At 40.9% G+C, this 16278-nt stretch overlaps 1 protein-coding gene across 11 annotated transcripts in view; it reads left to right on the plus strand.

Annotated features, from left to right (window-relative positions):
• si:ch211-15d5.11 (nuclear receptor coactivator 7) overlaps nucleotides 1–16278 on the plus strand; it is a 115929-nt gene that overhangs the window by 47279 nt on the left and 52372 nt on the right. For all 11 annotated transcript variants that reach the window (XM_043717357.1, XM_043717366.1, XM_043717356.1 and 8 more), the window contains 6 exons: nucleotides 990–1060; nucleotides 1149–1256; nucleotides 6588–6695; nucleotides 8861–9004; nucleotides 9749–9933; nucleotides 12951–13705. In XM_043717357.1, the coding sequence (XP_043573292.1) occupies nucleotides 990–1060; nucleotides 1149–1256; nucleotides 6588–6695; nucleotides 8861–9004; nucleotides 9749–9933; nucleotides 12951–13705 (1371 nt within the window). The remainder of the gene's footprint in view (nucleotides 1–989; nucleotides 1061–1148; nucleotides 1257–6587; nucleotides 6696–8860; nucleotides 9005–9748; nucleotides 9934–12950; nucleotides 13706–16278) is intronic.

Here is a 16278-nt window from a genome sequence, read left to right on the forward strand (position 1 = left end):
GAGGAAAGATCACAGAAGTGCTTCACAGGAGGCTCCCAAGCACTGAGGATGTCACCTAGACGGGACGAAACGTCTGCAACACAAATTCCCAGCTCAGCGAACAGAACCACAACAGTGAAGAAGGCGTTTGGTATGCTTTCCTTTATTAGTCAGAGTATTGAGAACAGTTGGTGGGAGGTCATGTTGCGGCTGTACAGGACATTGGTTAAGCCACAGTTGGAATATTGCGTGCAATTCTGGTCTCCTTCCTATCGGAAGGATGTTGTGAAACTTGAAAGGGTTCAGAAAATATTTACAAGGATGTTGCCAGGGTTGGAGGATTTGAGCTATAGGCAGAGGCTGAACAGGCTGGGGCTGTTTTCCCTAGAGCGTCGGAGGCTGAGGGGTGACCTTATCGAGGTTTAAAAAATTATGACGGGCCTGGATAGGATAAATAGGCAAACTCTTTTCCCTGGGGTGGGGGAGTCCAGAACTAGAGGGCATAGATTTAGGGTGAGAGAGGAAAGATATAAAAGAGACCTCCGGGGCAACTTTTTCATACAGAGGGTGGTACGAGTATGGAATGAGCTGCCAGAGGAGGTGGTGGAGGCTGGTACAATTACAACATTTAAGAGGCAATAGGAAGGGTTTGGAGGGATATGGGCCGAGTGCTGGCAGGTGGGACTAGATTGGGTTGGAATATCTGGTTGGCATGATGGGTTGGACTGAAGAGTCTGTTTCTATGCTGTACATCTCTATGACTCTAAATAGTCTAATTTAAACAAATGGAGAATAAAGAGGTATATTTTTGGTCAGGAAAAAATAGTTTCCCTATGTTTACCCTTCTAAATCCTTTAACATTTTGAACACCTTGCAGAGGTCATCCCTCAAATATCTGTACTCAAAGCTATGTTTGGACAGAAGATCACATAAGTTGGCCTTTTTGCCCAAAGTGACAAACCTCGTCTGATTATTTATTTGTAACTGTATTTTCTTTCAAAATCCTTCAGAACATAAAAGTGAAGAGAAAAATGGTCGAACATTAGTCCAAGAGAAACCAGTGGGCATTATGGAATACAGAGTAGGTATTCTCCAATTCTAATACTTACTTTGCTTATTTTTATCATGAGCATTACAGATGGAGATACTGTGTGTGGTTCTTTTTACAGGCAAGGCTGGAGGACACACTGTGTAGCATAGCCCTGAAGTTCAACAGTACACCAAATCAACTGGTTAAATTAAACAAGTTGTATTCACAAAGTATTGTTCCCGGGCAGGTATGTGAATGGTTACTGACAAGAAGAACTACACATCTAGGAAATCCCAATGAAGAGCGGGAACGTTTCAGCATATAGTAGTTTGGTGTGTTGTCATCTTTTTCTTGAATTCTCTGACTGAAGGCAGGTCAGATTCTCAATGCTATGACCTTAATCATGGGTAGGAACAAAAGGCAGATACCACATCTGCCTCAGCCAGGATGGGGTAATTGAACCTCATGCTATTGACATTAATCTGATCCAGACCAGCCATACTACCAACTGAGTAAACTGGCTCCCCAAAGGGGTCTGAGTTGCTGGCAATATACACTTTTATGTGCATGTTTTCTTTCGTGTTTCATTTGTTTGTTTTTCCAGGAACTCTATTTGGAAATTTAGAATAGCGGGAATGGAGGTTAGGGCAGTTGAATGTCCTCCTTCAGTATGTGGGAGGTAAGGGTCACCTCTCATGTCCCTGCTGACTTGATTTGTGAGAAGTGCACCCAACTCCAGCTCCTCAAGAACTCTGTTAGGAAACTGGAGCTGGAACTGGATGAACTTCGGATCATTCACAAGGCGGAGGGGTTTATTGAGAGGAATTACAAGGTGGAGGGGTTTATTGAGAGGAATTACAAGGTGTTATTAATCCACAGCCTAATGAAGAAGATAAATGGGTTACTGTCAGGGATAGGAAAGGGAACAGGCAGGCAGTGCAGGGATCTCCTGTGGTGGTTCCCCTCAACAAGTATACCGTTTTGGATACTGTTGCAGGGGACGATTTACCAGGGGTAAGCAATGGGACACAGGTCTCTGGCACAGAATCTGTCCCTGTTGCTCAGAGGGAAAGGGGGAAGGTGAACAGAGCTTTAGTCACTGGGGACTCCATAGTTAGGGGGATAGATAGGAGGTTTTGTGGGAATGAGACAGACTCATGATTAGTGTGTTGCCTCCCAGATGCCAGGGTTCATGATGTCTCTGATCATGTTTTCAGGATCCTTGAGGGGGAGGGGGAGCAGCCCCAAGTCGTGGTCCACATAGGCACCAACAACATATATTGGAAGAAAGGTGGGGATCTAAGGCAGAAATTCAGGGAGCTAAGGTGGAAGCTTAGAACTAGAACGAACAGAGTTGTTATCTCTGGTTTGTTGCCCGTGCCACATGCTAGCAAAGTGAGGAACAGGGAGAGAGTGGAGCTGAACACATGGCTGCAGGAATGGTGGATGAGGCGGGGTTTTGGATTCTTGGATAATTAGAGCTCTTTCTGGGGAGGGTGGGACTTCTACAAACAGGATGGTCTTCACCTGAACCAGAGGGGTACCAATATCCTGCAGGGGACCTTTGCTAATGCTGTTTGCGGGGAGGGTTAAATTAATGCAGCAGGGGATGGAAACCAGAATTGTAGTTCCAGTGTACAGGAGGTTGAGGGTAGTGAGGTCAGGGATAGATTTACAAGGTTGCGAGAGGGCAATCAGGATGTTGGTTTGAAATGTGTGTACGTCAATGCCAGGAGTATCCAGAATAAGGTGGGTGAACTTGCAGCATTGGTTGGTACCTGGGATTTCGATGTTGTGGCCATTTCAGAGACATGGCTAGAGGAATGGTTGTTGCAGATTCCAGGATTTAGATGTTTCAGCAAGAACAGCAAGATGGTAAAAGAGGCTGGGGTGTGGCATTGTAAATCAAGGGTAGTATTACAGCAGCTGAGATAACGTTTGAGGACTCATCCACTGAGATAGTTTGGGCTGAGGTTAGAAACAGGAAAGGAGAGGTCACCCTGTTGGGAGTTTTCTGAAGGCATCCAAATTGTTCCAGAGATGTAGAGGAAAGGATAGCAAAGATGATTCTCGATGGAAGCGAGAGTAGCAGGGTAGTTGTTATGGGGGACTTTAACTTCCCAATATTGACTGGGAATATTATAGTTCAAGTAGTTTAGATGGGTCAGTTTTTGTTCAGTGTGTGCAGGAGGGTTTTCTGTCACAGTATGTAGACAGGCCAACAAGGGGCCATGCCATGTTGGATTTGGTACTGGGGAATGAACCCGGCCAGGTGTTAGATTTGGAGTTAGATGAGCACTTTGATGATAGTGACCATAATTCAGTATGTTTGCAATAGCAATGGACAAGGATAGGTATATTCTGCAGGAAAAGAGGTACAACTGGGACAAAGGCAATTATGATGTGATTGGGCAAGATTTAGGATGCGTAGGGTGGGGAAGGAAACTGCAGGGGTTGGACATTCTTGAAATGTGGAGCTTATTCAAGGAACAGCTACTGGGTTCCTTAATAAGTATATACCTATCAGGCAGGGAGGTAGTTGTCGAGAGAAGGAGCCATGGTTTACTAAAGAAGTTGAAGCACTTGTCAAGAGGAAGAGGAAGGCTTATGTGAGGATGAGTCAAGATTATAGTGGTGCTGGAAAAGCACAGCAGATCAGGCAGCATCCGAGGAGCTGCTGGGCTTTTCCAGCACCCCTCTAATCTTGACTCTGATCTCCAGCATTTGCATTCTTCACTTTCGCCTTATGTGAGGATGAGGCATGAAGGCTCAGTTAGGGGGCTTGAGGGTTATAAGTTAACCAGAAAATATCTAAAGACAGGGCAAATAAGAGCCAGAATGGGACAGGAGAAGTTGGTGGATAGGATCAAGGAAAACCCTAAGGCCTTCTACAGGTATATCAGGAATAAAAGAATGACTAGAGTAAGATTAGGACCAATCAAAGATAGCTGTGGGAACTTATGTATGCAATCTGAGGACATAGGGGAAGTGCTTAATGAATACTTTTCATCAGTATTCACATTGGAAAAGGGCAATGTTAGTGAGAATACGGAGATACAGGCTACAAGATTAAATGGGATTGCGGTTGACAAAGAGGAGGGTTTTGCAATTTTGGAAGATTTGAAAATAAATAAGACCCCTAGGCTGGATGGGATTTATCCTCAGATTCTCTGGGAAGCTAGGGAGGAGATTGCAGAGCCTTTGGCTTTAATCTTTATGTCATCATTGTCGACTGGAGTAGTGGCGGAAGACTGGAGGACAGCAAATATTGTTCTCTTGTTCAAGAAGAGGAGTCAGGACAAGTCTGGTAATTATAGGCCAGTGAGCCTTACTTCAGTTGCGGATAAGGTGCTGGAAAGGGTTATAAGAGATAGGATTCACAACCATCTGGAAAGGAATAATTTGATTAGGAGTAGTCAACATGGTTTTGTGAAGGGCAAGTCGTACCTCACTAACCTTATTGAGTTCTTTGAGAGAATGACAAAACAGGTGGATGAAGGTAAAGTGGTTGATGTGGTGTATACGGATTTCAGAAAGGCGTTTGATATGGTTCCAAATGGTAGGCTATTGCACAAAATACAGAGTTTCAGGATTGAAGGTGATTTAGCGGTTTGGATCAGAAATTAGCTAGCTGAAAGAAGACAGAGGGTGGTGGTTGATGGAAAATGTTCATCCTAGAGTTACCAGTAGTGTGCCACAAGGATCTATTTTGGGGCCACTGCTGTTTGTCATTTTTATAAATGATCTGGAGGTGGGCGGAGAAGGATGGGTTAATAAATTTGCAAATGACACTCAGGTAGGCAGAGTTGTGGTTAGTGCTGAAGGATGCTGTGGGTTACAGAGGGACATAGATAAAATGCAGAGCTGGGCTGAGAAGTGGCAAATGGAGTTTAATGCGGAAAAGTATGAGATAGTTCATTTTGGAAGAAGTAACAGGAATGTAGAGTACTGGGCTAATGGTAGAACTCTTGGCAGTGTAGATGAACAGAGAGATCTCGGTGTCCAGGTGGATAAATCCCTGAAAGTTGCCACCCAGGTTGATTTGGAGATGCCGGTGTTGGACTGGGGTGTACAAAGTTATAATCCAATAGTTTAATTGGAAGCACATTAGCTTTTGGAGTACCAGGTTATAATCCAATAGTTTAATTGGAAGCACATTAGCTTTTGGAGCGTCACTCCTTCATCAGGTGGTAGTGGAGGGCTCAATCCTATCACACAGAATTTATAGCAAAAATTTACAGTGTGATGTAACTGAAATTATACATTGAAAAATTGATTGTCTGTTAAGCCTGTTAAGAAGTGAAACTATCACAGTATTCTAACAGATGAAAGGCTTAACCGGTATATTAACAGATGAAAGGCTTAACAGACAATCAATTTTTCAATGTATAATTTCAGTTACATCACACTGTAAATGTTTGCTATAAATTCTGTGTGTTAGGATTGAGCCCTCCACTACCACCTGATGAAGAAGCGACGCTCTGAAAGCTAGTGTGCTTCCAATGAAACCTGTTGGACTATAACCTGGTGTTGTGTGATTTTTAACTTTGGCCACCCAGATTGATAGGGTTGTTAAAAAGGCATATGGTGTGTGGTGTTTATTGGTAGGGGGATTGAGTTTCAGAGCCACAAGGTCATGCTCCAGCTGTACAAGGTACTGGTAAGGCCGCACCTGGAGTATTGCATGCAGTTCTGGTCACTGCATTATAGGAAAGATGTGGAAGCTTTGGAAAGGATTCAGAGGAGATTTATTAGGATGTTGCCTTTTATGGAAGGAAGGTCTTATGAGGAAATGTCAAGGGAACTGAGGCTGTTTTCATTGGAGAGAAGAAGGTTGAGAGATGACTTAATAAAGACATATAAGATAATCAGAGGGTTAGATAGAGTGGACAGAGAGCCTTTTTCCTCGAATGGTGAAGGCTAACATGAAGGGACATAGCTTTAAATTGAGGGATGATAGATTTAGGACAGATATCAGGGGTAGTTTCTATACTCATAGGGTAGTAGGGCCGTGGAACAACCTGCTTGCAACCCCAGTAGTAGACTCACCAACAATAAGGGCATTTAAATGGCCATTGGACATACGTATGGATAGTAATGGAACGGTATAGGTTAGATGAGCATCAGATTGATTTTGCAGGTCGGCGCAACATAGAGAGTTGAAGGGCCTTTACTGTGCTGTAACGTCTTATGTTCTAACATCAAAGCAGCATCTAACTGGGTAAAGGAACAGGAGAGGACTATCACTGTTGTGGAGGATAAATGTCAATCCATTCTGCTAGGATGAATGATTTCTTACTCAGAATTACATTGGAATTATAATGTTAAAAGTAGAAAATTCATACCAAAACAGGACAGCTTCCTCACTATTTTACTTGAGGTAGTTTTAGTCAATTAGTTAAAGGAGTACTTAAGCAAATGTAAGCATAGTGGATAAACGTACTTCCCAATACCATGAAGTTGTGACTGTTAAACAGAGTAGAGTGTCCACCTGCATCAGTTCCACCTCACTCGGAAAATAATTTTATGCACAAACTCTAATAATTAATGAAATCTGAAACAAGACCTTTTCCTGCAGCAACTGTATGTTCCTGATCCAGAATTGAGTGAAGACAGCTCCACATCCTCAAGTCCCAGGCAGTCACAGACTCTTTCTTCATCAGATATAGAATATGTCAAACTTTCGGTGAGTATTACCCAACAAATAGAAAAGTGCATAACTGCAATGTCTAGTTATATTTGTCTCACGGTTAGGCTTTATGCTTCTGTAGGATATGTTTGTCATGTTTGAAAAGCAGCTTGTAAAATCTCAAAAAGGACGGAGAAAAAGCAGTATAACTTGAACAACCTTTGCAGGGAAGAGATGGAATGGTGAAAACATAAACCTGGTGGCTGTTTAGAAAGGACTGGATAAATTATTATCTGTAAAGTATACATATGAAGCTTTTAGTTGGAGAATAATGATAAGGAAATTGTTGGGAGGTTTGAAAGGAACTAATAATTTCTTTTCCAAAGTATTACTATATTAGCTTAAAAAAAGGCCAGTTAAAACATTGTGATAAGTGAATGAATACAATGATGCGACATCAGAGATGCTTCTAAATTTGGATTCTGATATCCTGAGATTTCTGAGAAGCAATAGCTAAATGAGGACTACTTCATATTAATCTGGATAAGATTTTATCCTTAATGAAGTAGGTTATTCCACTCTTGAGAGAGAGTCTTGGCAGAATTCCATCCACCCAACAGAAATTAGGAATTAAGCTAAACTATTTAGCTTAAACCTTTCACTAATACTTGGAGAAGCAATTTTTGGAAAATATAGGAATAGAGAAAGGAAATAGCAAACAAAATGCGAGAAATATAAAGGATGGCCTGGCAGTTTATACACCTGTGCACAATGCGCTATTTATCACCTTGGTTGTGATATGACCTTTGCCCTTCCAATAATTCTTTCAATAAAACATAATGTTTTAGCTAACCAATCTATAAATACGATGAAAGCAAGACCTATACAGCCATCTGCCATTATAGTGGCTGTTTTGCATCGTATCAAGGAGAATAAAGATTTGTCTTTTTTACAGCCTTTTTAAACTTATCATATCCAAAAATGCTTTACAACCAATGAAGGAAACACAACAAGCAAGCTCCTATAAACAGCAACATGAGAATGACTAGATAATCTTTTTAGAGGTTGTTGTGTGTAAGATAAATATTGGTCAATACACCAGGGAGAACTCTTCTGCCTTTTTAAGCATAGGTGCCATAAGATCTTTCATATTCATCCACAGGACATTTGAGGTCATGATTAATATCTAATCTGAAAGAAGGATGAATAGATAGAAGGAGTAGTTCTCGGATTTTTGCTGTTTAGTCTTAAATTCACAGGTGGGATAATTTGCCTTCAAATTATTTATGTAAAGGCATAAAGAAGAAATATGGTGATGTGAGGAAAATGTTTTTTCACAGTGAGTTTAAGACCTTGGTGAACTTTCTGAGAATGTGATAGAGGCAGATATAATTGAGACTTTCAGAAGGGAACTGGGATAAGTACCTGAAGAGAGATAATTGCATAGTTGAGAGGAAAGGGCAGAGGAGGGAGACTAACTGAGATCCTTTTACAGTGATCTGGAATGGACACAAGAGACTAAGCGGCCTCCTTCTGTGAAGTAGCTATCCCATGGCTGCTATCCTTTTAAATTGAAACTTTATTGCTGGAACAGCAGGTCAGGCAGCATCCAGGGAACAGGAGATTCGACGTTTCGGGCACAGGCCCTTCTTCAGGAAAGAGCAGAGAGTGTTCAGCAGGAGAAGATAAAAGGTAGGGAGGAGGAACTTGGAGGAGGGGCGTTGGAAATGTGATAGGTGGAAAGAGGTCAAGGTGAGGGTGATAGGTCGGAGTAGGATGGAGGCGAAGAGGTCAAGAAGAAGACTGCAGGTCAGGAAGGCGGTGCCGGGCTGGAGGGATTCGGCTGAGACAAGGTGGGGGGAGGGGGGATGAAGAAACTGGTGAAGTTTTAAATGTAGATAATCATAGCCTAAAGTGGTTGTCACCTATGACTCAAACGTGATTTTAATTGCAACCAGACAATGTGTGTTTAGAAACTATAACCAAGGAATAATCGTAACGATAAATTAGGTTTGCTCCACTTTGGCTCAGAATTTCACTCCAAATTGTGACACAAAAACAAATAGAGGGTAGACCATATGCATTTTGTTTCCTTCACAACAATAGCTTTATGTAAGCATTTTAAACCATCACGTATCAAATAATAAGAAAATAAATTATTGGTAGAAAAAAAATAATTAACTAGTATACTGTGTTTCTAACAATCATTCTGTGATTTCCAGGATGCTGATTCAGCAGAAATGTCCAGTCTACAGTGGTATAGTTCACCACATTCGATACACAGCTCCTTGTCTCCCATGTGGGATGAAGTACCCTTTTCTGAAAGATTCCTGAAAATTTGTTGCAGATATTTTACAAATGGAAAGGTAAAATATTTTATTTGTAACAGCAGGTTTCAAGTTAAGTGCTTCAAACCCTGTAATCTTTTCAAAGCTACTTGTAATACTTCTTACTAACTAAGAGCCAGCGAACCTGTGTTCCTCATACAGATTGAACCTTGTGTGGCTAAATATCCAGGCAATTGCCTTGAAGTAATTGAGCAGATGAGCTCCTCTTAATGCAATGTTTTTTGTCAACTGTTTTATTTACACTATGTGTGTACCTGCATAACTGTGACTTTGACCATATTGAGATTACATGTGACTACAGCAGAGTAGAAGGACTTTACTCTGCCTCTGCCCATACTTCATTGTTGGAAGTCCTTGATGCAGAAAGTGGGCTCAAAAAAATGGGAATGTTGATCATTCCACGGAGTTGAGATCCCTGAGATGAATGGGCACAAATGACATTCAAACATTGTTCATTATGAAATTCAACATTTTGAGCAGCAATATTAAATAATGTGAGAGTCTGACTTAAACAAAGTATATGTTTATACATAAATGGTTTTCCTCGAAGTTAATTATAGATTCTTTGTTTGTTAAATAGAACCAAATAATATTAATCATAAAATAAATTGATAACTTGCACCAAGATTTCGCAGCATTTTTACTGTTCAGCTATTAAAAATAAATGATTGTGTCAGATCTTATTGGTTTGATTTTAATCAAATAAACAGTTGCTTTGCAGTCGTCACATCTTACTATTTACAGTTTCTGATCTCATTGTAGGGTGTTATAATGGGAATCCTGCTCCTCACTCCTGAAAAGATCTTTTTTGACCCATACAAATCCCATCCTCTTGTCATTGAAAATGGCTGTGAAGACTATTTATTTTCTTGCAACATGGAGTCACTCATTTCAGCTGTGTCTCACAAGGATGTTTCTCAAATGAAACTTTGCATCTCTTCTCCCTTGTAAGTGACTTAAAATCAGATCAGAATATTCAAATCAGAAGCTTTATTACAGATTCTCTTGAATTCAGTTCATTTCAAAATATAATTCACAGTCCGCGTTTGTTCAGCTGGTGATTTCTTCATGGATGTTAAACACAAGATTACTTTTGTAACTGTTTAGGGATCTATACCACTTTGATATTGTCCTGGTCATTGTAGATCCATATATTAGATAACTTAAAATTGAATATAAAAATACACAAGTTACACAGCAATGATTTATGTTCTTGAAATGGGCCAAATGCTTTCCCACAATTATTGCAGAATTTGTACAAAATGTCTGAGGGAGGAAGAGAATCCAAGGCATGACTTTGCTGTTGAATGCATGTGACCTCCTTTTCAAACTTTATTGATACTAACAAGAATTTCATGGCAGTTGATGCACACTAAATAAGCTTTGTCAGGTGTGTCTGTGCACCTGCATAAATCAGTGGATGAGGGTCAGAATCAACTGTCATACCTTATGCTGTCATGACTCCCTGAGTTCCTATGAGAAGGGAGGGGACGGAAGGTATACTTTTATAGCGGTCACCAAATTAACATCTAACTAGTTCATTATTCCTTTCTCTGTAGTTAAAACATGGTATTGTCTCATTGAGGATTTTGCATCACATTCAAGGGGACTCATAGCTATTGTGTCAAAGCCACCCATATCCAAACTAATTAGTTAACCTGAGATTTCAGAATCATGGTTGGGTTGTTGTGGCATTGTGGTAATGACTGCTAATAGGTTCAAGCTCCATCTACATCAGAAGTGTGTCATAAAATGTCTGATCGAGCTTTTATAAAGTATCTCAAAATAATATTTGATAAATGTTATTCACAACAGTTTTAATTTGTTGAATCCTGGGAGTTTTACAGTAAATATTCATATTTACTGGGGGGTTAGTTAGTTCAGTTCGCTGGTCAGCTGGTTTGAAATGTGGAATACAACCACCAGCTTGGATTCAATTCCTGTACTGACTGAAGTTACCATGAATGTCTCACTTTCTCAACTTCACCTTTGCCTGAAATTGGTGACCCTTAGGTTAAACCACTATCAATTGTCTATGTCTGTAATGAGAGTATGGTGACTTTACCTTAATGGAATATTATAAGCGTATAAATTAAGTCAACCATCAGAATGTTCTCTTGGCCGCTTAAACCCTCTTTAATTAAAATCAACTATTCCGTGTTTTACTAACTTTGTAGAGCAACTACAGATCAGAACTAAAAGAATGGATTAAGTTAATGGGAATGAAATTGAGAGAAGACCTCTAGATTTTAGGCCAAATGAACACTGGAATGAGAAGAGTCATAATACTTGGGATATGGTCAGAGAAACGGGAGGAAAAACACTGAAACCAGTGGAAACATGACAGTATTGGAAACAGAACAGCAAGTTTGAGGCATAGTCAAAGGGGGTCTAGAAGGAAATCAATCACCTTCGGATAAAGTCAAAACGTAGACACAGGTGAAGTTACCAACTAAGAATGGAAAAGCAAATATAGGTCAAAGAAGAGTTGGGAGATAAATAGAGAAAACACAACAGCTTATAAAGGCACTCAGGACTATTTTGTCTCACCTACATGACTGAAATTTGGAGTGATTTTGTAATATTGCTTCTAATTATGGAATTATTGAATGAACATTTGAAGCTGATGAAGATAAAAAGCTATGAGAAGAGAAAAGGGTCACGTGATAGGTTTTGGATTGCACCAATGAAGACCCTCACAGACTCAAAGTCCCTGATATTGTTGTGGAGAAAATATAGAGAATCACCAGGAGACGCAGAGAGTTCTTCAAGTAGTAGGTCTTTTATTTGCAAACAAAAAACCGTGACACTAAGAAAGCAGATTCTCGAATGCCCATGAACCTCAGGGTCCGTGGATTTTTATATTTTTTTTATCATGTTTCTGTTAGCTTATCAGCATATCCAACCTCACTCTAGCTACACAATAAACCAGGGATGTTAGTTCCCATTATCTCTTTAGTTGTACATTCTACTTAATGTTATTCTAATGACACAGTTAGACATTTATTGCTAACTCTGCTACAGTGATCTTCTATTCCAGACTAAAACCTATCATGATAGATATTTAGCTGTTCCATCTATTACAATAGTCTCCTGTCTCAAGCTGACTCTACTAACTATTAATTAGATATTTTAATGTCGTGTCCCAAATGTTCATGGTCCCAATCCTGTCATAATAACACTTAACAGAGAAACTTGCTTTATTACTTGTGTTGTCTCATCTCGTCATAGTGACCTTTCAGCCTTAACCTTACTCTGCTAATTGGTGGAAGAGCATTCCACTATTCTTATCCCATCCTGCCTTCCACAGACCACAGATTGCCAGTGGTCTTCATGCTTTAACCCTTCCCATGCTTTCATGTTCTTTATCTATGAAGAGAAAACAGAGTAAACTGAGAGTGATCAGGCGAAACTGCCTGACAGTTGAGCAGACTGAAGGCTGACTGGCAAATAGGAGGGAGCATTTCCGCAGCAATACAACAACAAGACAGTTGAAAAAATTAGGTGCCAGTGCAGGCCAGGTCCATAAATGCTGCTGTTCTTGACTGGTACACAGTGCAGGAGAAACATGTAGTGTACAAGTTCCTGTTTTCCTTTCACTGCAACATCTCTTAAACTCTGGGAAAGCTGGTCTGCAGCCACTAAAGCCAAACTGAATGTAAAATCTGAGGCATGCAACTTCAAAAGTGGTGTGAATACCAACTCCTTTTGCAGAAGAAATTATTTGTTACATCCTAAAAGGCCCCTGTAAAATCAGATGTCAGCAGCTTGCAGTGAGTTGGGACTCCCAAGGTTAAGAATTTAACAACCCACACCCCCACTCATTCTGGGGAGGCATGAGCATAAGTTCCACACAGTGGCTCCAAATGGTCTTGCCTGTGCTGGAAAATTTCTATGGTTTATTGTTAAATCATGCAACTTTACTTTGTCTCAAGGAAGTAAGCATTCTCTTTTTCTTCTTCAGAAAGAAGACTTCTGTTCAACCTCAAACGGGAAGAAATACTGCTAACATTAATCGTAGGAAATCCCATCCAGTTAGTTTAGTAGCTCCAACCAAAGACAATACCCAATGTACAAAGGTCATAAGAAAAGATTCAGTTCCTGTTGATCAAGGAGCTGAAGCTTCAACAAAATTTAGCAGCATATCCCACTCGTGTCCAGATTCTCTCTGCCAGGTGGATGAGAAATTATCCAATGAAATTACAGAATTGCAGGACAGCGTACCTGAAGAAGAGGATGAAACTGACCATAAAGAAACATTTACCATTCCAAGCAGAACAAAATATGGAGGAGATAATTTAATATCAGAGGATAGGCACTGTTATTGTGATGAACAAAGTATAAGAGAAGAAAAATTTGGACCAAATGTAAATTATTATGGCACTCAACATTTGACCCATGCACTGACAGAGGAAATGTTACATAAGGGAAACAAACTAGAGAAACTCTGTGATTCCAGCTATGCTACAGATGATAAAACTGCAGCCTTTTGTGAAATAAGCTTGTCAGATCATGGATGTCCAGAATATCAGTGGTGTCAAAGGAGAGAAAACACAGAAGAGAAACTACTTTGCAGTGAACTGTCTAGAATGAAGGAAGAAGAGGTTTGTTGTGCAATGAACAAAACCACTGGTGATCTCTTTAGTGAATATGATAAACAGAAGATCCAGACAAAGGACAGATTACCCACATTGGCACAAAAGCATGAATTGAAACAAGGTAAGGGACTTTTGAAGTTGATTTTGCTTTTTATCTTAACCTGTTGGAACAGCATATTTATGTGATTAAAAATATTCCAGCTTTCCCCTCATTTCTTTTTTCTTTCCACTTTTTCTATTCTGCCATATACTATCTCATCAGACATCTTTCCCAGTTGAAAGAATAACCTGGAGCCCAGTTCCCAGGGCTCCTCTCATTAGTGTTGCTCACTAATCAGACTCTTGGCACCGACATGACAGTTGTCCACAGTGGCTGGACTTATGAATTCCCTTCCTGGAAGAAAGCACCTGACCTTTCAGCTCTGTATTTCCCTGTTAACTTGTTAACTTAAACTGTTAATTTAAATCATGAACTATTCAAAAACGTTCACATATATCATGTAAAAAAGATTTGAAGGGATTTATGACAACTACTGGTTTTGAATTTTTTATGGAACTGATAATTCCTAATTGCTTTGAGAAGATGGTTGTTGCAGCCTTTTGGTGTAGGTGCCATGAGGGAGGGAGTTCCTGGATTTTGACCGAGCAACAGTGAAGGAATGACAGTATAGTTTCTAGTCAGGACGGTGTGTATCTTGGAGGTTAACTTGAAGTTGGTGGTGCCCCATGTATGTGCTGCCTTTGTCATTCCAGGTGGTAAAGGTCACGGATTTGGAACATGCTGTAAAAGGAGGCAAGGTGCATGCATCTTGTAACGAGTGCAAACTGCTGCCAATCTGTATTAGTGATAGAGGGAGTAAATATTTGAGATGTTGGTTATGGTACTGATATAGCAGGCTGCTTTGTCATGTATGATGCCGGGCTTCTTTAGTATTGTTGGATTTCCAGCAAACCAGGTAATTGGAATGTATTCCATCACATTACTTATTTTTGTCATGCAGAGAGTGAAGAGGCTTTGAGGACTCAGGATGTAAGCTACTTGTCGCAGAATCCCAGCAGCCTGGATCTGCTGTTGCTGCCACAGCAGTTATCATTTGTCTCACACATACAAGCTTGGATTCACAGAAATCCAGTTCTTATCCAGTACCTAATTGGTTCCCTCCATATTCTCCCTGTACTGACTGAGAATGGTCTGTATTGTATCAAGTTTTGCTAGACAATCAGCAGTAAGAACTAGACAGATTGTTGGAAACTTTACGCGTGAATGTTGTGAAAGAGATTTTTCATGTTGCAGCCAAAGTACGGGGCAGGCATGTTCAGTTCACTCTCTACCCCTACCAATAAGAAAACGCATTGAATCAAACTCCAGTCAGGTTGTTAAGATCAATGCTAGAGGCCCAGTCTTCAAGGGATCCAACAATGAGAAAGTAAACCTTTTTCTTTCAGTTCTCCTCTCCAATGGTCAAAGGGGAGAGGGATGACAGGGCTCAGAAGCAAGGGAAAATATGTGGCTTTCAGTAACCACCCTCTTCCCATCCTTGCTTCCAGTTGGCCTCCAATTGAGGCATATGGAGGCGTCAACTCCCTTACATTGAGGGACAGACATCTCTACTATATCAGTCAGGAAACTAGCCAGTTTTTTAAAAATCTTTCTCATCCAGCACAACAGTGAGAAAGAAGGCCAGTATCTCTCCAAATTGCCACATTCTCACCACTTTCCTCACTGTCGGGGCTGGGAAAATTGCATCCAAAAAGTGCTCAATGAGCAGGAATCTCCCCAGACTTTCGCGACTCACCGTGATTAAGGCCCTTAAGTAGTCAATTAACAACCACTTAAGTGTCTCAATTCACCACCACCCTAATTATCCGCCTTCCTGGTGAGCAGGAAAAGTGACTGATTTCCCTGCGAGGAAACCAGGAAAACATGCCTGCCAAGTTTGATTAGATTAGATTAGATTACAGTGTGGAAACAGACCCTTCGGCCCAACAAGTCCACACCGACCCGCCGAAGCGAAACCAACCCCTACCCCTACATTTACCCCTTACCTAACACTACAGGCAATTTAGTATGGCCAATTCACCTGACCCTGCACATCTTTTGGATGGTGGGAGGAAACCGGAGCACCCGGAGGAAACCCACGCAGACACGGGGAGAACGTGCAAACTCCACACAGTCAGTCGCCTGAGACGGGAATTGAACCTGGGTCTCTGGCGCTGTGAGGCAGCAGTGCTAACCACTGTGCCACCGTGCCGCCCACAAATGTGCAAACTCCACACAGACAAGGCTGAATTTGAACCCAGGTCCCTGGCACTGTGAGGCAGCAGTGCTAACCACTGAGCCACCATGGTTGGTGAGACGGTAGGGTTTCCATTTGCCTCAATCTGGGCAGTGGGAGTCACAAATGTAGGCATGAGGATAGCTCCAAAAAACCACCCAGCCCACAACTTCAACGTCTCTGACCACCCTCCAACTTCTTCCAACCCCCAGCCAACGAGAAGCAAAGAAAAACTACTTACCTTTGTGAGAAACAAAAGCTCACTCACTTTAATAATTTCAGTCCGAGACAAATACCTGAACAACAGCGTCGTTTTATTTATACACCTATAGGTGGGTGCTTTGTCTAATTACCAGGTAAGGCAAGACCAAAATGCACAGTATATCCCAAAAAACCCTTGCAATTTATACTGTTTTTT

Source organism: Chiloscyllium plagiosum, chromosome 27 (assembly GCF_004010195.1).
Source record: "Chiloscyllium plagiosum isolate BGI_BamShark_2017 chromosome 27, ASM401019v2, whole genome shotgun sequence".
NCBI lineage: Eukaryota > Metazoa > Chordata > Chondrichthyes > Orectolobiformes > Hemiscylliidae > Chiloscyllium > Chiloscyllium plagiosum.